Below are 22969 nucleotides of genomic sequence, written 5' to 3'. Positions count from 1 at the left end.
CTTGCCATTCTAGGAAGTGTTGGAATTCAGCCTTTAAGCAAGAACAGTTTCACTTTTCAGTTTCAGTTCAGTTGGGCTTTCATTAGCAGCAGTTTAAGATTTCTTCCTGATGTTCCTGAGTGGTTACAATAAGATGCCAGCTCCAGATTAGGAAATACCTGGAGATTTTGGGGTGGAGCATGAGGAGGGTGGAGTTTGAGGAGGGGTGGTACTTAAGTGGGATATAATGCCATACAGTCCACCTTCGAAAGTGGCCATTTTCTCGAGGTGAAACGATCTCTGTCACCTGGAGATCAGATGTAATAGCAGGATATCTCCAGCCAGCACCTGGAAGTTAGCAACCCTACTGCTTGTTGTTTACATTGAATGTGGCCGCCTCTTCATGATACTTCATGATCTGTCTACTGTGCTCTCACTCTAGTTACTACAGATTGTTTTTGCCTTAACACTGATTTTTTTTTTTAATAAGAGCATTGAGCAAGTGTCTATTGTAGCCTTTAAATACCAGAGAGTTTCTTAGGTGTCTTCAGCCTGCTGTTTAAAGTTTTTAGGTGCTGGTGGCATATGAGTTTTTAAAGATTTTGGACCCTTTGTACAGGAGGGACAGCCCACCTGGGAATATCATAATCTGTTGATGTAACTTACTCTGTCTGTGCTCAAAAGCCGACTCTCTATCACATCTGGTATCAGTAATCTATAGATTCTACTGATTTACACTTTAAAGATGCCTGAATTCTAAGCACATTAATTATTAGCTTGAGGAACCATATCATATTCATCAAATGAAGCTCATGTAAAGAATGAGAGCAGCGTATCCAAATAGGAGCAGGGTCACATTAATAATTTTTCACGATTCCCTTAGCTTTAAAGGGTTTACAAATGTATTTGCTCACTCAACAAGGAAAATAAATAACTGCATACTTCTCAAATGTACATAAGGTTTGGAAGTGAAACTAGATGAGCCTAATGTACAGGTGATCAGTCTTCTGGACTGTAAATTTCCCTCTAACATATTCATAATTAAATACATTTAAAAAATAATCACCTAAATTCTGTACTTTATTTCTTTCTAATGGTGTTTTCAAAACCAGTAATTTTAGTAAGGGGCATATTGTCTTTGTCTTGCACCTAGGGTTGCCAATCTCCAGGGACCTGGCAACCCTACTTGTACCTGAAAGCAATTTCATCAAGGAAGCAGGGTATATATTGATAGATCAATTGCCCAAAGATTATGAGCTACCACCTGATTGATTTATACTCATCAAAAACATGTGAAATTTAACTTATTTGTTTAACTTGAGTTAAATTTCACGTGTTTGATGTGCAATATCACACATGGAATGCTTATCTCTCACAAATGCCTAGCTTTCTTGATCTAGCCTATGGTTAGTGCTGGCGTGCACCCTAGGCTGTCTAAACATAAGGGACGATAACATGGAAGACTCAAACGTTTCCTACCTCGATATCATCCTTGTGCTTGAGAAGTGGTGCTTCCATGATATTCCGAAGGCAAAAGGAATCAGATTCTACATCAAATGGATGCCCAGTTGTTTCAGAAATGCGGTTCCAGTGTCTCAGTTTCATTGCTTTGTTGGTCATCATTTCTAACAGTGGGCACGATTCACTGAAATCATCTATTCTTTTTTTCAGATCTAAAAACGCCTGCCAGTCTTTAAGTCCTTTGGGTAGTTTGCGGCACCTTTCATTGAAAAACAATGCAAAAAAAAAAACCCAGTGCAAAGGTTGTAATAGAAACAAATATCATCATTTTAAAACAATCTCTAATGTTTTCTTTAAAAGGCAAGTTCTGCATGGCACTCTAAAGGATTGCATACCCAGGATCAGGCAGATTTAAGTAGCACATTCCAAAGCTGGGGACACATCAGGAAGGTCTAGCTATGCAGAATGGCTCATGTTGCCTCCCAATTGATAAGAATGTTGAGCAGGGCCACTTCTGTGTATCTTAAGTGATATCAAAGGTCACAAAGAGGGGGCATTCACCCAGACCATATACTATGAGGTAAAGTGTCACTGTGTCAAAATGTGGGTTATACAGCATAATCTATAAAGTTTATCCTGTTAAAAATACTAGGTAGAGCAGGTCATGCCGTAATGTAGAAAGAAAGCTCACCTGTTCTGAAACTCCAGAAGTTCAGCATTAATTTTTTCAATGTCTACATCTCCCCAGAGAATTTCGTAATACCCACTAATATTATTCATCACAGTGTCATACAATCCATACAGTTTTTGAAGCAAACTTAGCTCCTTTCTGCAAGACAAAAGTGGTAATGTTTATTAGACTCATTAATGTAACATGATTATACAAGTATAGCTAATGCATTCTGAAATATAAACCCATGGGGCATACAATTGAATTTTATCTTTGTGTTCTTTAGAAGCTGTGAAAGCACAAATGCATTCAAGTTATAATTTAAGCAGTGTGAAAAATTAATTCAGGTCCCTACATTCTGTACAAAAGACATTTGTCTACAAACTACATGGGGACAAATAGTAACTGTTAAGTTATCAAGAATGAACAAATTAAATTATCTGGATGATCTCTTTTGGAGTTTATTACAGAGATAGATTTTATTATGTCCTGAAACAGTTTAATATAGTAGAATCAAAGTTCATTGCTGTGTAAAAACCTGATTACCATACTAATCATGAAATAAAAACATGTGGATATGGAAAGCAAGTGATTATAATTCATAAAAACAAGAGATCCTAATTTCTACAGGAAACCCAATTCCATAGTTCTTCAAATTGTTTCCAAACAGGCCTCCACAAATGATCATCCTGCTTGACTCCATTATCTTATATTTCTCACATGCAACAATTCCCATTAAATTTGCATGTCTTGACAGCCCTGTTCTCTGTCATAGATTCCACCACTAACTTTTGATTTTGCAGACCTTTGATTCTGCACTTTCAAAGCACACCAGAGCTGTCCTCCTTTTCCTTTCTTCCTGTGACTGTTTTCATCCATGCATGTTTTGAAGTTCAGTTCTGAAGACTATATAATGTTTCCAGTAGACAGCTACACAAGTAGGTACAATTTGTACAAATGTAGTTTTTCAACTTCCTCTATCATTGAAGCTTTTCTACCATGCTCAACTTATTCTGGCAAGTAGAGCAATTTTCCATAATTACCTGATTTTATGTAAAACCTCATAGTCTGTGACAGGCAATCCAAAGAGCTGCTCACCAGATGAATAAGTAACAAATTTCCTCCAGAGCTCATCAAAATTGGCCTAATAAATATAAGTATAAAAATGAATAAAGTGTTTAGATTGTGCAATACAAAAATTGTGAGGTTTTACTACATGGCTGTGCAACTTCAAGATCTGTGTTCTTTTTTTAAAAAAAATTAACACAATGTGCACTGTATTGGTGATCAAGACAAATCCTTTGCATTTAATTCTCATTTGAGAAATTACAGATTTCTGATAAGAACAGCACAGCAATGGAGGAAAAATCAGTGAACCTTTTTAATGGGGGCTCTGAAAAGCAACACAAACATTTCTGTACACATGGAAATGAGGCACTGCATTAATGTCTGGGGATGAAACCACATAAAACTAGTTCTTATGGGAAGATAGCATGAGCATTTTAGTTATTTTGCAGATCCTGAGGAGCACTGGAGAAAATGGCCACTTTGGCAATTGGACTCTATGGCATTAAAGTCCTTCCCCTCTCCAACCCCACCCTCCTTAGACTCCACCCCCACAATCTCCAGGTATTTCCCAACCCGGAGCTGGAAACCCTGTCAAAGTTTGTTCTCTTAGAAAATAAAGCAGCTACAAAAGTAGCCAGACTGCATTAATGTCTGGGGATGAAAATAAATAAATCCAGTCAATATACATCTCTTTAGTCAAACTATACCACAGGGTTTATAAGGAAGAATCCCACAAAATGATTCTACCTCTTCATTTAAAAGTATGTTTATGATCCTTGTGATTTCAGAGAGAAATCCGAATTTGGGGAGGCAAAATAAAGTAGTGTGATATCTAGTACTGAACACGGCACTACAGTATTTACTTGAAAGGAAGACAATCCTGAATGTAAGATGACCCCCCTCTAAAAATGTTATATAAAAAAGTTGTTTTTTAAATTATTGAACAAAGCTGTAATTGCTAAGTGAGTTTAAGAGAATCCTGTCTTTTGTTTGATGGTACACCTGGGGGTGGAGGGAATCCAGGCTTGCATTTAACACTGTAATTCTAACGAATGACAGAGATTACGTTCTGAAAGATTAAACATCAAAATGGTTGCTGAAGCTACATCCAACATAATCCATTAAAACCTAGCCAATCACCCAGTTTAACATTTTAAACATTCTTACCTGGAATATTTGTAATCTATTGCTAGCTTCTTGAGGTGGTGTATTTGGAACCATAGGTCCTTCCTAAAATAGAAGCAGGGTGCAGTGATGAATAGTAGTTCTTTATACTTGGTCTTATCCCCTTTTCTCACATTACTTCAATAAATTGACCATACGAGTGCTAGGGCAGAGGGATTTAATGTTATATATAAACATGCTGGAATGTATACATGCTAGAATATATGTTTTTAAGATATATATTTTTTGCTTCTGAAGAAGTTTTTGAAGGTATGTTAGACATGCCATAAGTTATAATGCACATTAATTCACGAGAAGCAGTTGTTTTGCCTCTCCTGATGGGGTTTAAGCTACATACATTCCACTTTATTCTTGGGCCAAAAGGAGGAGTGAACAGGAACCAGTGTAATCCCCATTGTGCCATTGCAAGTGGAGTCATTAAAATAATATGTGAACAGCACTTTTTCTATATATATACTTCGGTTCCTTTGGAACCAATGGTGTCACCTAAAAGTAAGTATGTTTAAAGGTCCCAATGAGAAATTATTTGAAACACTGGGAAGTCTATTGAAAGTTGTCTATAAATACCGCAATAATTCCTTTGCAACATTGACAAAAACATATCCCTTCAGTTCTTAATTTTTTTTTAAAAAAGTGTTGATATACCATAATTTAAAATGATCAGTAACACTGCTGTTAGTCTTTCGTGTATATTAAAAGAAGCATGTTCAATGGATAGATTATCTGTTTTATTGAAGTGGTTAATTTATAAAGCCTGAGGTATTATGCATAAAACTTTGGACCCATGATCCTCAGAGGGCTGCGTGTGAGCATTAGACATTCTTTAGTACACAGAAGGAACACTCCTAAATATGTCCTATTTTATTTAATGAGTATTACTGACCAGGAAAGTGTTCTAAGGATTGCAGCCAGAGGGGAAGAGCTGATTTTTCATGTTTCATGGAGTGCTGTGCTGGAGAGACACTGACAGCCCATTCCTGAGCCTCAAGGGCAAAAGCCCTTAGGAGGCCAGGAAGGGGCTGAGTTGGCGTTCGGGCCTCCTGCGCCGGCGCCTGTGCTGCTTACACCATCCAGGTTGTCCCGGGCATTGGCGGGGAGGCCTGGAAGCTGTCCTCCTCGCACTGCCCTGGCAGCGCGGCCCAGAGATGCCAGCACAGCCTTGTGCCAGTGTCCGGGGGCGGCCTCCTCAGCCCTTACAGGCCAGGAACACTCTTTTTTATTTTGCTGAGATATGCCACCTTTTTAGGTGGTGTATCCCCATGCAACCCTATGGAGAGTTGTGCGGGTTTTTCCTGATGTGGGAAGGTTTCGGCCCCAGTGGGGAAGGGGGCAAAACCTCCTTTGGAGGCAGTGCCGCTGCGCTGCCTCCTGTAACTGGCGCAGCCCTTCCTCTCAGGAATGGGCTGTGACCTTTGGAAGGAGGTGTTCATGAGCACAAGAGAGCACAAAGAGAAGAGAGGAGATATAAAGCTCCCACTTTGGGTCCAATTTTAAACGTTTCCATGTTTTTAAACATTTTTTCTCAAATTAAAATGTCACTACAGTTTTGGGGAAAATATTTTTTTTTCCTTTATAATGTTTCTTCTTCATGTGGGACAGCAACACAGCTGTTTCTGATCAGAGCTATATAGGACTGTAAAAACCACACATGACTGCAATTTAACATTTCAAATCCACTTGCTTTTTCTGAACCTGTGTGCTGTGTTCAACGTGATACAAAATTAGATAAGAATTGATAAAACATAGCATTTTCCAAAAGCCATGCACATAAATTACCATCTCATATGCAACTTCATAGCCCGATACATCCTCACGGAAAACCTCAACAGCGTCCAATAGTTGAGCCTTAAACTTGGGCTGCACCTGAATCAACTCATCTTGAACATTCGACTGAAACAGAAGTAAATATTCATGAGTACTACAAATAAAAGAATAATACCACATTTTATGTTATTGAAATCTTGATCCAAATGTCCAGAGACTCATTGGTCTAAAACGCATGGTCACGTACTCCGGTTTCTGCCCAGTCTCCTCCCTGTTTATTCCGTTTCACCCAGGATCAAATCCTCGCAAACGAACGACACTGCAGTTGCTGCTGGCTGAATACTGTCTCGACCCAAAACGAACCCGGTTTTGCAATTGAGGACCCAAACTGTTACCCCTGGCTCGTTTCAGATTAACACGAGCCGAGTCTTCCAGCGTCACAACGTCCCGCCTGCCTCCAAACCCCTCCCCTCCCAACCTCACCGCCTTTTTTGCATAATTTCCCCCCCCCGATATACCAGAAGCGGGGCGTGGACATCAGAGCCATTACTCTCCTACCCGCCAAATTTTCCCACTCTCACCCTCCTGCCCGTTATTCGGCATTCCTGCGTGCTCCCAGTCCTAGCCAAGGAAATGTCTGTCTTAAGCCGCCCAGTTGGGGTGAGGGGAGTCTAAGGAATGAGCCCCCGTGCTCTCATTCATCTCCATAGGGGGAAGCTCCCTCCCCAACATGCATTCACAGCAATCCTATGGATTTGCGGCTCTCTAGGAGCACATTTTCCCCATCTGAATTCTCAAAGCTTTGCATGGGGGGCTTATTTTTGAGTTTTTGAGAATTCGGATGGGGAAAATGTGCATCTTCAGAGTGGCAAATCCAAGGCGAAACCTCCCAGGCATCAATGGCCCACGTCGATTTCAAGGAGCTTTTAATAAGACGCAGAAGAACTCTTCATAGGATCTGGCCCCGACTGTACCGGAGGAAACTGTGCACAGGAGGTTTTGCCTTGGGTTTGTCGCTTTCTAGGTGCACATTTCCCCCATCCCAATTCTCAAAACTCAACAATAAGCCCCCCAGGCAGAGTTTTGAGAACTGGGACGGGGGAAATTTGCATCTGGAGAAAGGCACAGGCAAAACCTCCCGTGCATAAATGGCCTGGGTCCACTTCTATCCATAACCCTACCCACCACGTTACGGGTTCCCACAAGCCCCTCTTCGGCGTGGGGCTCGCGGGATGCCCCCCTCCCCCTGGAGCCACCGGACCCCCCCTTCCACCCCCCAAGCGAGGGGGCCTTCTGGGGCTTTCTGCCCCGGCCCGATCCTGCGTGCAAGGCTATCATTGGTCAGTTTGAGTCAACCAATCACCATGGGGAGGGGGCGTTGCTGAATGGCCAGAAAGTATGTGTCTCCCGCATTTTCTGTTTTGACGGACGGATCAGCATGCTGTTTCGCCATGGATCAACAGAGGTAATGCGCACAGATTCTCCCCCCCCCCCCCGCCTGGGTTCATTTAATCCTGGCTGGAACAGGGAGGAGACTGGGCAGAAACCGGAGTAAGTGACCGTGCGTTTTAGACCATTGAAAATTATCTAGAAGATTTATTTTCAAAGACTGCTCTTTCAGATGCATTGTAGAACAGATAAACAGAAAAATTACAGAGCATTCAATCAAGAAGAATGAAGTCAGCATCTATCAGGCAAGATTCTGAGGGAACCTGGTACACAAGATAAAGTATTTGAAGGAAAAGTCCAGCCGACAGGACCTAGCACATAAAAGGAAGAGACATACATTCTAAAGGCTTGAGTGGTGACTTGTTATTAACAGGATATGTCAGAATATAAAATAGGAGTATTCAATAATCTGTCACAAGGCAAAGAACCTCTCTGAAAGCTATTATGGTTGGAAAGGGAAGTAAATGAGCTACAACCATATTGAGCCTAATTAGCTTCAAAGGAATTCATAAATCAAGATTATTTATTTATTTAGAAACAAATTATGCCCCCTGTCCAGGAACGTGCCTGAAGTGGTTTACAAAAGAAAAAAGAAAAACATTAAACAGCATTAATAAAATCCAGCATTAAAACCCAGCCTAACATAAAAATATAGGCCATAAAAACAGACCCCTGGCAGCTTAAACTAAAAGCTTCCAGACTGAAATAGTATTAAAAAAATAAGTAAAAGCCTGGGTGAAGAAAAACATTTTGGCCTAGTTTCTAAAAGAAAGCAACGTAGGCACCAGGCAAGATGCCTTCAAGGGGAAGGTATTCATAAGAATAGTGCCTAGGGTTGCCAACCTCCAGGTTGTGTCTGGAGATCTCCCACTATTACAACTGCTCTCCAGGCGAGAGATCAGTTCCTCTGGAGAAAATGGCTGCTTCGGCAATTGGACTCTATGGCATTGAAATTCCTCCCCTCTCCAAACCCCACCCTCCTCAGGCTCCACCCCCTCAAATCTCCAGATATTTTCCAACCTGGAGCTGGCAACCCTAACAGTGCCACTACTAAAAAAGTCTTGACTGCCAACCGCCATACCTTTTAAGGCAGAAGAACAGAGAGCAAGGCTTGTAAGACAAATCTTAACTGGCGTCCTGGAAAATATCATTTTTTTCTTGGAGGATAGGTTGGTTTATATACCTCAGTCTCAGCTGATATTCATTATTTATATTAACTTCCAGAAATATTGTATAAAAACCTACTTTCATATACTTACTGCTTTGTTTTGTAACTTGTTAAAAGAATACCGCAGTGTATCAACTCCTTCTGATTCCTCCTTTGTCACTTCAACTTCGAATCTATTTAAAATTGAATAGGCTTCCTAGGCAAAACAAAACAGGTAAGCCACATAATTCATATTTTCAGGAGAATTTAATATCCACAATCGGGATCCTTTTTTTGGGGGGGGGAAGAACCTTACTTCAATAGGCCCCAGGGTCATATCCATTTCTATTTCCTTGTCACGTATGTTAGCTAGAGCTTCCATAGCAAATCTGACATCATCCAAATCTCGAATAGGTCGAGATAGCTTTTTCAAATATTCTGTTGTGAAGGTTATCATGTCTTGCATTTTCTTCTTGTATTCTTCATTTAAATAGCGACAGAGTAACATTTTCCATGCTTTGGCTTCAATTGAGAGAGCCAGTTTCATTGGTCCTATTAAAAATTATGGTCTCTAGGTTATTTACATATACAAAGCAATTGACCTTTATATAGCACCCATTCACAGGAATTACACAAAGTCCTTTAAGAAAAAGCAATGAAAATAAGAAAAAAAAATCACATTTACAGTGCAATCCTGTTGCACCGTTTCACTAAGATCTAAAAAAATCGTGCAACTAGTTTTACGTAGCCATAGGCTTTTGTTGTGTGTTTGTATCTCAAACTGCATCCCACTCAGGAGTTGTCTTCCTTTCTGAAGATGGGGCTATAAATCCTGTATCCGTGAGGCCAGAAGTTTTAAACAGGACTCGATAAGACAGAGCCTGATGCAGGACTTAAGGAACCTTTCCAGTGCAGGTTGTGATTCCATATATGTGTGTGTATGTGGAATTCAAGAAAGTGAGTAAAAAAAACCTAGATGGGATCGAACTCTTCTGCATGCCTACATCAGCTTTGTGGATTTTGGCTACAGTAAACAAAATAATTAGATTAGACTGATTCCTAAATTATCAAGTGAATTCTGCAACTAACAAACTTCCACGACTTTTAAGCACTTTGTTGCTTCCAAAGCACTTTTCAGGAGCACCTAAAACTATATCACTTGTTATTTATTTATATTTTTATCCTGCTCCTTCCCTAGCAATCGGGACGGTTAACAACATGAGATAAAACCACTCTGCTTTGTCGTACAGAGCAGGATGAATGCACCGTAGGCTAAACTGCACCTGGCCTAACCTGAAACAAACCTATTCCATTTCCTTTCCCCCCTCCTCTCCCATAATGAACACTGTCCTACACTAGGGATACATTCTTACATTGTATAAAATAGAGTGGCTTCACTGAACTATGCTGACTTGCCCTAACTGAGGACCTTGGGTTTATAGTGTCACTCTTTCTTTTGCTATAAATATGTGCTGTGTGTGTGTGTGTGTGTGTGTGTGTGTGTGTGTGTGTGTGTGTTCGTTCGTCAGACCTCAGAAGCTAAGCAGGGTCAGCCCTGGTGAGTATTTGGATGGGAGACCACCAAGGAATACCAGGGTTGCTGTGCAGAGGAAGGCACTGGCAAACCACCTCTGTTAGTCTCTTGCCATGAAAACCCAAAAAAAGGGGTCGCCATAAGTCGGCTGCAACTTGACAGCACTTTACACACACATCTCAGAGTCCCATTTTTTTCTGTTGGGAGAAGAATTCATAATATAATGGTCTTATATCTTGTTTGAAAGTTTAGTAGATACAGCCAAGATAACTGCACTTCTTTTGCACGGGACCTTCATTCCTGGTGGTCTATGCCCCTGCAGAAGGGGGCATATGTGCATGCTAGGCTCAGAATATCGAACTCAGTCAAACTCAGTTAAATCTGCCATTATCTTTCTTCAAAGGAAGAAAACTCAACTTAAATATTATGGGCGCACAATTTAAAAATGTGGCTATTGCTGGAGTATGGCCATTGTAATTTAAGATGTATTTCAAAATAAATTTCCAAATTTTTTGATTTCATGTTAGCCTGGCATTTCCAGACTGCCTTTTTGTTCTCCTCCCAACCCTCCCTCCCAAATTAAGGTGCGGACAGAGCAAAATCTGAAAATGTACAAACAATAGGAAAAGGTAAAATAAAGGCCACATGAAAAGTGTCCTTTGGTAGGTGCAGCTTTCCAAACCCTGCTTCCAAAGCAGATACTGTAAAATTGGGAAATTGCTACCCACAATTCTTTAATCTGATCATACCTATTCAAATATTTGTATCCATTGATTACTGAATATATTTGCAAATATGAATTATGGACTCTCAACAGCAAAGCAAATTACATACTTTAAATATAAATCTGAACTGGCGCATCTTACAGTGTAACAGATTTTCCTATATGTTTCATACAAGGAAAATGATATCATACCTGTGTTCAGTTCAATGGGGCCAACAGAAATTGAAGGTTTTAAATCTTCTATCTCTTGTTCAAAGGTAGCATAATGAAGAATTTCTGATCTGATCTCAGTCAGAGAGGGATTACTGGTCAAAAATTGCTGTGCATAGATAAAACAAACCATTGATATTCTTTTATTCTGTTAAAATGATCTTCAATTTAATATTATTTCTTAAAATACTATGTATAGATTTTGTCCCATATATATAACTCATACAACAGGCCTGAAAATGCTACACTCCCCCTGACACTCCATCAGCCTATGCCTATGCTGTTCCTCTTCTATAATATCAGATGTCCATACCAATTTGAACAGCGCAAGAGCCATGGACACTGGCGAAGGGGTCCCTCCAGTTCCTGTGCAGCTCTGCCCCCCCCCCCCTAGGAATAGCCTGTAAATCTAGAATAATGTACAATAATGTTTTCTTTTACCCATAGGACACAGACTACTGGTATGCCCATACCAATGGGGCAAATGAACAGATTCACAAGGCTGTTTCAGGTCAAGAAAATGGTGCAGGGGGAAGTGTTAACCCCCTCCTCCCCATGCCATAGTCCTGATTAAAACTGGAACCCTGCATAACTGTGATTTTACAATGAAAAAAGCTAGGGAGGCTGAAACACAGAACTCTCAGCACTGAGTTTGTTCTTCAAAGATCCCATGCAGTACCTTTTGAACGATGAACTACCTTGGATAACAGCCCCCTTGCAAAAATGGCTACAAAAGGGTTCAACTAACCTGAACTTTAGCATCTCTGTCTTCTGTCCACAGAGCTTTATATTTCTGAAAGTCAAGTAGGGCCTCACTAGCTGCTTTCCGTACAGAGTTTACCGATGAGGACAGAAGCACAACTAATTTGGAAATATCTTTGTGTTCTGCAACACCTGGATAAAAATTTCTCAACTTTCTTACTGGAAACTTCTCTTCTACTGTCTCTGAAAAATAAAGAGTTTTCACTATAAATTTTGCAGCCTCTCCCCACACTCTACCCCTCAATATATGAGAGGAGCAACAGCATCTACTAAAATCTGCACTTACTTCCAAGCAAGTTCCAGGCTAACTATAGTTTTAAAGTATAGTGTTGAAATTAAGAATCTATGGTCATTTATGCATGGTTGCTTTACCTGCCTTTATTCCGTTTTAGCCAGGATCAAATTTTTCAGTATGCACATTACCTCATTCCTTGGAAGCTCAACACTGTTTCAACGCAAAACGAACCCGGCTTTTCCCATTCCTCTTCTGGCCCGAATCAAACCGTTCATCCTGGCTCATTCCAGAGTCACAGAGCATGCATACTCTGTTCTCGGGTTGAGCTTCGCCCCACCCTTTTCCAAACCCCTCTTCAAGGCAGCATGCAGATAGCCAAACAGGGGAAGCACAGAAGATTGGCTTCTCTCACAGCCAATCACGAAGCAGTGTGTAAAGAGGCAGGGATTCAAGTGCTTCCTGCTACCTCGGAGCTCTTTCTGAGCAAAAGAAAGGCTTTTTAAAAATGAGGCTTGGATTTCTCCCCCCCCCCCTTCTTTCAGATTGCTCCATTGTTTGTTTTTTGTTCTTAAAATGCTTTTTTATGCAGCAATTGGGTCTGGGGGGAAGGAGATCTTCTCTCAGGGTGGGTACTGCAAAGTCAGCCAATTACAGAGCAGCATTTAAAGAGGTGGGACTTGATTTGAACTTGGGAGACTGCTTTTCTCTATTCATGCCTCCATTAGCACACAGTTTCGTCCCTGATCATTCCAGCCAATGCATACAGTTTTCCCCAAACCAGGTTACTTTGATCCTGGCTGAAATGGGGAATAAAGGAGGTTAAAGCGACCATACATAAATGACCAATGTCATTTCATAAAGTTAACAAGGTAAAGTAAGGAATTATCTCACTTTCATCTTTTTTGGCTGCTTTTCCTCCCATCTGGCTAGGTGATAAAGGTAAGTTGCCTTCCAGTACTGTATTAGATTTCCGCAGGTGTTGCTGTCCCCAATGTGCCACACCACGGCTTACATCCAGGGTCAATTGTATCATTCGATTGATGGACTGCTGGATATCATCTAAACTTGGCACCATTATCTATACAAAATACAAAGGTATGTTTCAGGCAACACAGTGAAACTTTCTTAAATCCAAACTGGAACTTATTCAGACAATCAGCTTACCAGCTCGCTTGCTCAAAACATTACATGAGTGGCCTACTCCTGAGAGCAGAGTAATATCAGACCGAGAAGACTGAGCTCCTCATATAAGGACTAGAACATAAAGCTGCAGTTGTCCAATCTGTGAAAGAGGAGAAACAACTTCCTATGCCATTCCATTAGCTGCTCCCATTTTTGCATGTGAGTTGGCCAGTGAGCGTTAGAAGCAACTGATATTCTAACTCCTTCTTGTGTGACCACGTGAGAGGATCTGTGCTGCTGCTCCTCCTCGCACCAGCGCTGCATTTCAAGGACAATACTGGGATGGGGAAGAGATGTTTGGGATCTTCTCAAGAGGTCCTGGACTTTTCATGTTGCCCAAGTGGAGCATGATAGGGGCCCTCTTCAGTGACTTCTACAGTACAAAGATAGCATAAGGAGAGAACCTACAACTTTACTTATAGCCTTGATTAAAAACCGTGTTATCATCCCATGAGAACAACAAACCATGAATCCTGTTTAATTCATGGAAGGGTATCTGTTGGATTGCCTCATTGCTGTAAAAAGCATATTTTCTATTCATAGTCCCACTCTTTCATTTTTACAGAAATAAAAATCTACAGAAAGTCTGGAGGTGATCTACGCAACCAGACCAGAGGTTAGGTGAGCACTGAAGGTGGAAATAGATGTTACAAGAAGTTTCCTTGTCCACTCAAATAAAAGCCAATTAAAATGAGAGGGCATGTGGGCATCAATTCATGCATTATTACTTCCTAGACCTAGGCTTTATAAGACAGAGGGGGAGAAGAAGATGCTGTCTACTTTTCCGGGTTACAGTAACACATCTTTTGCAATGTTTTGCAATGTTGAGTTCTGGCTGGTAGGAACCAAGTTCCTATTGGTCCACACATCAATAATTTCATTAATTTATGAATTATTTCTTTTCTGTAAAAGATGTATATTTCACTCTTTGAACTAGCACAGGTCCAAATACTGGCTAATGTTGGTTAAGATGACAATGCCCTCAAAATTCATCAAAATATTATACCCTAAACAAACAACCAAAAGCAATCACACAGCAGAAGAGTCAGCCAATTGCATGTGGCATCTGCAAATCTTTGATAAGAAACCCGCTTTTTATCATGATTCTAAACTCTCTCTCTCTCTCTTTTTGCTGTTCTTGCATTGCTGATTGGGAACTGCCATGCAGAATGGGGGAGTAAACATGTTGTGTGGGCTGCCATCCAAGACTCCCTATAGAATCATAGAGTTGGAAGGGGCCATACAGGCGATCTAGTCCAACCCCCTGATCAATGCAGGATCAGGCTAGAGCATCCCTGACAAGTGCTCTTCCGGCCTCTGCTTAAACACTGCCAGTGAGGGGGGAGCTCACCACCTCCCTAGGTAGCTGATTCCACTGTCAAACAACTCTTACTGTAAAAAACTTTCCCCTAATATCCAGATGGTACCTCTCCACCTGCAATTTAAACCAAATATTTTCTTTCATTATTTTCTTCCTATCTTTCAGGTTGCCTTGCACTTCTTCAAGTAATTGCCAAAACACCTGGGCTCCACATTTGTTTTTGCATAATCAATGTTTACATAATACATGTTCAACCTTTGGGATGTACATGACACTTCCAGCCATTTTGATTGCTAAAGTCATGATCCATGGGAGCCAGGGTATTGCTCTGCCAATTATATATCCATTTTTTACAAATTCAAGACAATTTCAGCAAACAATGAATGTGTGCTTGCCTTTCAGACAGGTAACAAATCAGCTCATAATACTCTTGAAGTACAGGGGCAGCACAGCTTGTCTGTCTCAATGTACAGTTGAGCAGTAAACTGGGTAAATCCATTTCTCTTAACCAGTCTGTTAAGGAGGCTAAGCTGAGAGAATGTGACTGGCCCAAGATCACTCAGCAAGCTTCATGATAGAATAGAGCTCTGCTCCTGGTTATATAGATCCTAGTCTGTCAATCTAATTCTTACACCACACTGGCTGTAGATCAATATATTTAGTTTATAATTTCGGCTACTGGGTCTTTGTCAGATTTATGTTTCCATAAACTTACTGTGCCAGAAACGCCTTAATGACAAACCAAGTCATTGCAGCATGAGTTGTGGTCAAAGGCAAGAGTCTGTTACCATAATCATAGTAGATATTTTCATTTTATATTCTTGCACTGAGTTCTCCATTCTGAAGACATTCTGAAGAAATTTTCAGGTAATGGCTGTTACCTTCTTAATTTCATAAATCACTTACCACGTTTGGAATAGCTAAATGCACTTCAGCTTTTAGAAATGAAACAACATCTTCCTGTTTAACAGGAGCCTGAGACAAATAAGATGGCCGTCCAAATGCGCTAGAGCTGCAATGTAAATGGGGATTACATTATAAATATGCCACTACAAGATGTGTTAAACTAAAATGAAAATGTGACTTGATCTGGCATTTTAATTCCCTTGTGCTCCCAGAGTCCAGAGAATAACAATAATAGGACTTGGAGCCTTTATTGCATTAGAATCTTGCTTGGGATTCAGCCAAAACCACAGCAGGCACTGCCTGAAAGACATACTTGGTCTCTTTTCCCCAGCAAAGTGGCCATGAGGGAAACAGCAGTTTGTGGTGGAATTTTAGAGAATTGAGACTAGGCCTTGTTGTCTCTTCGGATTCTCAGATTGGTTCTTCTTCCCATAATCCTTTGTACCTATACTGATGTGAGCTACAAGGAGGCTCTGCCCTGGAGATGGCCTCTGGTTAAGATAATTCCATAGTCAAGCGTACCATCCTCAAGTCTAAATAAACAGATTATTTAGCTCCAAGTACTAATGGTATCAGAGATTATCCTCGATGGTGACCTGTCAGGGGCCAGATGACCTCTGAGACAGGGCAGGGGGTTTGGACAAAATTCCTGTATGACATGTGCATCCCCCATACCACCTTCCCCTGAAGGGTCTGGATAATATAGTCACTTACATTTTTGATTGACATTTGCTACATTTCTATGGACTGAAAAGGGTATAAAACGTGCCTGCTTGCCTTTGTTCTGGGCTCCATGCCAAAGTCCCAAGTGCTTTGCTCGTGCTTGGGGTGGAGACGGAATATATTCCTTATTATTGTGTATTTGTATGAATGGGTTTCTTAGCTTATATTTGCAATGCATGTTTTCTTTTTAGTTTGCTTTATGGTACAATAAATAGTTTTTGATCATTGGCTAAAGTATGTAATTATGCCAATAAAGGTATGTGTATGTGTGTGTAGAATAAATAGTTGTTAAGTGTTTGAATGTAATTTGCCTTTCTCTCTCTCTGAGAATCTGGTTATACAGTCACTTACTCCACCCAAGCAAGAACTAAGGGAAAACGAGAGGCTGCTTTTCCAGCCCCCTTCCCAGAATTTCCCGAACACTGACTAATGGAGAACATGTCTGCAAGGTACAGAAGTCTTGTCAAAGCTGAGCAGGTCTGGGTCTGATTGTGCCTGGAGAGGACGCCTCTTAGGAGGCCCTATATATGCTGCCTTGTGTTTCATGAGAGCTGGGATATAAAAGTACTAACAAGTATACCTTGCAACAAATATTCTTCTTTTAAGAGCATCCAAAGACAACCGAGTGGCTTTCTGCAGGCTATCCAACAGCTGATGACTAAAATATGCAACAACCTCTTTGCATTCCTGTAATTAATAGAAAGACCATCAAATCTATAACTGTCTCAAGCATTCAGCATATCAGACTAGTGAGGTGAAGGTTACAGCTAAATTTTCTGATACAGCTTATTAGCCTGGCCAATACTGCCTCTGAATTCTCTTTAATTCTTTTTTCCCTTTGTTTTTCTATATAGGGGGGATACAAAAGGGGAAAATGGGGAAAATAGGGATGTCAGCAATACAATTAAAGAGACAAAAAGTTAAAAAGGCAAATCAAACATATTACATTTAATTCTTCAAACTAAAGAGCTGGTTCTTCATTTACAACTGAGTAGACTATAGGGAGGACTCCCTGCTTTCAGACAAGGAGTTAAAACTGCAACCCTATTCACCTTCCAGATTAGTGCTTCTGAACTCACTGGGACTTACTTCTGCATAAACATGCATAGGATTAAACTGCAAAGGTCCTAATCATTTGGATAAGAATAAACAAATGACGTTCTTTAAACATAAAAAATTGAAAAGGCCAATAGCAAATGTATAATTTGTACTATTACTTTTAACATTTGCACATGGCAAATGTAGCCTATATAATTAAAGATGGCTTCACACTTTCTGAAAGCATCCTAGAAGATGAATCATAACCCTCCAGTTATGGAGTGTATTTGGGAGTCTTGTAAACATGTAGTTCTTGCAATGAAATACCTTTTTAAACTCATCTTCCTTTTCACTGTCCTCAGCTTCTTCACTAGAAACAACGGAACTCCCCGAGGAACTTTTCTCCATTTTTTCACTTCCAAATGCCACATGCTTCCCTTCTGCTGTAAAATAAAATTTAATTGATTTCGTTCAATTGATAGTGTTCTGAATAAGGCAGAGGGTGAAACTACAAATATGGGTCACAAGGATTGCACTGGCTTGCTGTGGCCCTGCCTTTGGTTGTCGTTCACATACTTGATTTAATGTAGTATCCTGCTCTAGTAGAAGCCAACACACACGTAGGCTCTGTCTGCGTGATGTGTACACCATCAAATTGAGGTGTCGGAATCATGTGGATTAAGCCTGTGTGCATCAGCTGCCAACTTGGAAGGCTTTAAGAGGGAAGTGGACATATTCATGAAGGAAAGGGGTATTCATGGCTATTAGTTAAAATGGATACTAGTCATGCTGCATACCTATTGTCTCTAGTATCAGAAGAGTATGCCTATTATATTAGGTGCTGTGGAACACAGACAGGATGGTGCTGCTGCAGTTGTCTTGTTTGGGGGCTTCCTAGAGGCACCTGGTTGGCCACTGTGTGAACAGACTGCTGGACTTGATGGGCCTTGGTCTGATCCAGCAGGGCCTTTATGTTCTTATGCACATAAGCTCCTGAGCAACAGTTGCATCAAACACACAAATAGCAGGCAGGAACCGGGTGGGAACACCACAGGGGGAAGGTTCCATGTGTATAACTGGAACATTTGTGCAGGAGTTATATTGGTTATTTAATGATGTATGTCCTAGCTCTAGTCACCTTACATTTCTGAATGCTAACAATACCTAAATCAGTCTCCTCCTCTGAATTTGTTGAAAGGAACTGAATTGAACCCTTACTTGAATTGAAAAATATATATTAAGTCAACTGGCTTATTGAGAATGACACAATTAATACACTGGACAAAATGTCTCCAGAATAGGAGTTGGTGAGCATCAATCAATCCCGCACTCCCTTGCGCCAGCCCAACTTGACAGACAAGGGGAAGCGTTTTCTCTTCGAGATAGTGGCTGACAACCCGTCAGTCGCCCTCCCCCCCCCCCAGATAGACACATGCCCTCACAGGCGTGGTGCCGCAGGTTTTGGGAGGATGCGGCCGAGCGGGTGTCGGCCCTCGGCTATGCCAGCAGGACAGGCTCCTCCTGTCTGAAGTGTTGGAATGACTCCTTCGGCCGGGCAAAGAAACGGGTGCGGCAGTTGGTGGTGCAGGGATTTGCTGTCGAGGATGCCCTGAGCAGGGGACTGGAGGGGCCCGAGACCATATTCCTGCCTCTGATTCCAGCCGCGTCGGTGGAGGGTTGAGGTGCTGCATGGTGAGTGTCAGGGGTTGGGGGAGGAACAGGACAGTTGAGGGGAGAGCCGCTGATTGGTGGTCCTCTGCCTTGCAGGGCATGACATCCAAGTGGGGAGCGAGAGCCCACCAGCATCACCTGGGAGCTGACTCACAGGGCAGCTTCCCCAGGACGGCTCCCAGCAGAGAGGCTGACATCGTTCCGGAGGCTGGCCCTGGCGTTGGTTGGTCACGTAACCTCCCCATCAAGATGGGGCATGAACCGGTGAGCTGCTCCCTCGAGAGCCAGGAGCCTGCCCCAGATGAGCCCATGGAGGTCTGCCCAGACGTCAGCCTTCCGACGGTGGCCATCTGGATGCTGCCAGAGAGCGGAGGTATGGGGGGGGCGTCTGGGAGAGGAGGGTGGGAGGACACTTGTGGGATGGCATGGAGGTGATGGCTTCCCCCCTCTCTGCAGGTGGAGATCCCTCATCTGATGACGCTGGGGCCACTGTCATGGGGGCCAAGAGGCCTCCAGCTACTCCAGCCCCGTCACGTGAAGACGCATGGCCATGAGGAGGTCTCACAGTGGGGGTGGGCGGCCCCAGGCGGCAGCTGATTCCTTGGGAGCGACCTCTGCAGATCAGCGGCCTGACGATCCATTGGGCCCCCGCTCACCCCCCCGACCGTCCTGCCGGCGCCCCCAGGCAGGAAGCTGTCCCCTGCAAAGAAGAGGGGGGGACGTGCAGGTCCCTGGCCTGTGCGCCTGCGGCCCCCACCTGTCCCAGCTCATCCCCCCTGTTCTCCTCCATGTGGGCTGCCATTGAGAGGGATCGCCTGGAGATCAGATGGGGCTGGCAAGAGACTCGTGAAAGGGCTGATCACTGGATGGAAACTCTGGCTGGAAATGTGACCGCCTCCCGAGGCCTCCTGACAACGATGCTGGATCTGACCCGCTCCATGTCTGAGTGGCTGGCTGGGATCCTGCAAACCCTTAAGCGCGCCTCCGAGCCTCCACCGCCACCTGCCCAGTTCAATCGCGCCACCCAGGGCCACGAGCGGCCCAGACCCGTGCCCTCCGTGGCCGCAGCAGTGGTCACGGCCACGCATGCTGATGGCACCCATAGCCCGTTGACTTCTGGCAGCCAGAGGGCGGCAACTGGCGGCTCCCACCAGGCGTGCGGGTGTCAGTCCTGGCCGAGTGTGCTGTGTGGAGGCCATGAGGGTGCGGCTGGCCACTACTCAGTTTCTGAGGCAGCTGCTGCCTGCCGTCGCCATTCTCCCTCCGGGAGCTCTCCTATCCACTAGCTCCCGTCCCACTCTGCCCGCCACCCTCTCAGCCCCCGCCCTTCGCCTGGCATCCCCGCGCTTGAGACAGTCCCTCCCCTCACACAGCCTGCCCCTCCCATCCCCATTTCATGGCCTGCCTCCCCGCCGCTAAATCCCTCCCCCAAAGTTGCCCTGCGGACTCGCCCGGCCTTGGCTGGCCTGAGGCCGTGCTGTTGTGCTTTTGCGCTGCGGCGACCCTGCGCCGCCGGCCCCCTCCTCACCTTCTCATTTCTTTTGAAACTTTTGCCTTTTACTTGACGGTGCACACCGCCGTGAAGCCCCTTAGGATGTAAGCCTTGGTTCTTCAAGCCCAAGGGATGTATGAATCTTAGGCTTGTTTTTTTTCCTTAATCAAGTACCAGGCTCCCATCCACCCCCAATGCCACATGGCAAATTGCTTTTGACACTGAGAAATTTAAAAGCAGTTTGTGATATGGCAGGCAGTGTGTATAAGAGAGCCGTACAAATGAAAAAAAAATCTAAGCAGCTCCTGGCTATAATGTGTAGCAAAAAATAATCATGCCCCTGTTAAATTATGTCAGATCAGTAGTAATAACAGCAGGTGTTATTCTGGCATTGCTCTACAAAAGAGATGGATTGTGGCAGAAGTACAGAGAGGGAACAGCAGAGAGAAGGGGCGAGAGCAAGAAGGCCAGAGAGACAGAAGACTATCTCTAAATGCAGTAATATTATATCATCAATTTTATGCTACATATTAAAGTCCCAGGGTATGATGGAGATTCTTGCTAAACCAATCTCTCCAATTACCCACTCCCTTGAGCCAGAATAAAAACACATCTCCAGGAAAAGGAAGGCAGCTGGAATAGTCTGTTTCACTTTACCACATAACACCAGTCCCTTGGGATTCACCAACAATACCCTCAGTTATATATTTATTGAATCATTGTATGTTGGTAGGAGTCAAAACATCTTTAAACTTCATGGGGATAATCCTAAGGAACAATGGAAGGCAAACCAATAACTGAAGGAGAGAAAATTCTGAAATGTCACGCAAAATAACGTTAGCTAATGCTGTAGTGGTTTTGGGTAAGAAACATCTTGATTCTAGCCCTACAGAACCTCAAGCTACAGTTGGCAACAGAATGGTCGTTCAAATTTTGTGGCCAAAAAGAAATTGGGGCGTGATTGTTGGAAGAAGCAGCTGATGTTCAGTTGCTGAAGAAAATACAGGCTTTTAACTTTTATAGACTTGTCAAGCTTGGAGTCACAGAAAGAAAAATCTATGTATAATAATGCTTGTTATAGTATCTTCCTCTCATCCTAGAAATTAAAATTATTGTATCATACAAGAAAAAAGGAGAAATGAAATGTAGGGAGTAAGCACATTGCATTGTAAGTAAGGCAAGCTAAGTCAAATGAAATGTCTTCCACGGAGTGAAAACCAGAATTAATATATTTTTGCTTTTAGTGAAGTTAAAAAAAAAAACTATTCCTGTTATTAATTTTGAATGGACCTTGAGCAAGTCCTCTAATCTTGTATTAATCACCTACAGGTTAAAATAAATGGATCGTTAATTTGATCCATTCTAGCTCTTCTTGTAGCACTAAAAACCAATTATACCAATACAACCAAAAAATAATAGAGAAGATAGAACATTTCTATAAATATGACAAGAAATTCTTCTTGCTCGCACACATTTACCTTGAGTTGGAAATTTTTTGACAGGCGGCTTTTTAACACGCTTAACTTCATAAATTTGCTCAAAAATAGATATCAGCTCCTGTACAGCATCTTCTACGTGTCTGCTTCTGTTGTTTAATATTTCAGCCCATTCTTTGCTATTTGTCTGTTTATGAGATACAATAAGGTACCTTAGGATGGTTACTATGCACATGTAGTCAGGGGAAAATAGATGCATTTGAGCAAAACTGTTCATTTTATTGCTACTACAATATTACAATTAAAAACTTGTTTTCAAATGTATTTCATATTTATAAATATCTAGATTGGTGGCTTTGGAGCACTATAACTGATTTATATACACCCCCTTTGAGTTTGGAGCAGCATTGGGGTCTAATGTACAAAAAATTATATTACAACAGCAGATGTGCCTTTTTTGTTCTATGAACAACATGAATAGTTATTTTGTGACTACCAGTGTTGTTCAACAGTGGAAACGTTTAATAACAAACTAAGAAGGCTCACTGATTTGAGGTCTTCTAGCTCTTCTGTCTTTATACTGAAAAACCATCCTTGACATATTACTGGTATGCCTCAAACAGATATTTGCAATGTTAATATGTAGGGACAGAATTCTTGCAGTGACTCTGGAGGTCGAGCACCTTACCGGGACCTTGTCAGCTGTTGTTGTTATGGTTGTTACTATAAGCAGGGAACCTGCAAGGACTTCCAGGCATCATTTTACTCTGTATCTCCTTCCCCACACAATTTCTTCTTTTTCTCCTCTTGTCAGCTCCATATCTTCTCCTAGGGTTGCCAGCCTCCAGGTTAGGGTTAGGGTTAGTTTAGTTTTAGGTTAGGGTTAGGTTTTAAGGTTTTTATTAAGCCTCTTTTCTACATTCCACTGGGAACCCTATTCCCAGGGAGTGTTCAGTTCAGATTTTGGTTAGTTACTCTGAATGCATATCCTCAGCACAGCATAACTCTCCAT

General features: G+C 42.2%; 1 protein-coding gene across 1 annotated transcript in view; it reads right to left on the bottom strand.

Annotated features, from left to right (window-relative positions):
• DNAH8 (dynein axonemal heavy chain 8) overlaps nucleotides 1-22969 on the bottom strand; it is a 158727-nt gene that overhangs the window by 107297 nt on the left and 28461 nt on the right. The window contains exons 18-31 of the mRNA XM_056853358.1: nucleotides 22000-22144; nucleotides 17686-17801; nucleotides 16901-17007; nucleotides 15598-15697; nucleotides 13080-13266; nucleotides 11940-12136; nucleotides 11174-11300; nucleotides 9040-9275; nucleotides 8836-8940; nucleotides 6140-6253; nucleotides 4346-4408; nucleotides 3154-3254; nucleotides 2132-2269; nucleotides 1459-1699 (exon numbers count right to left, since the gene is read on the bottom strand). Of these exons, the coding sequence (XP_056709336.1) occupies nucleotides 1459-1699; nucleotides 2132-2269; nucleotides 3154-3254; nucleotides 4346-4408; nucleotides 6140-6253; nucleotides 8836-8940; nucleotides 9040-9275; nucleotides 11174-11300; nucleotides 11940-12136; nucleotides 13080-13266; nucleotides 15598-15697; nucleotides 16901-17007; nucleotides 17686-17801; nucleotides 22000-22144 (1977 nt within the window). The remainder of the gene's footprint in view (nucleotides 1-1458; nucleotides 1700-2131; nucleotides 2270-3153; nucleotides 3255-4345; nucleotides 4409-6139; nucleotides 6254-8835; nucleotides 8941-9039; nucleotides 9276-11173; nucleotides 11301-11939; nucleotides 12137-13079; nucleotides 13267-15597; nucleotides 15698-16900; nucleotides 17008-17685; nucleotides 17802-21999; nucleotides 22145-22969) is intronic.

This window comes from Euleptes europaea, chromosome 7 (assembly GCF_029931775.1).
Source record: "Euleptes europaea isolate rEulEur1 chromosome 7, rEulEur1.hap1, whole genome shotgun sequence".
NCBI lineage: Eukaryota > Metazoa > Chordata > Lepidosauria > Squamata > Sphaerodactylidae > Euleptes > Euleptes europaea.
This window is presented reverse-complemented; position numbering and strand designations above follow the sequence as displayed.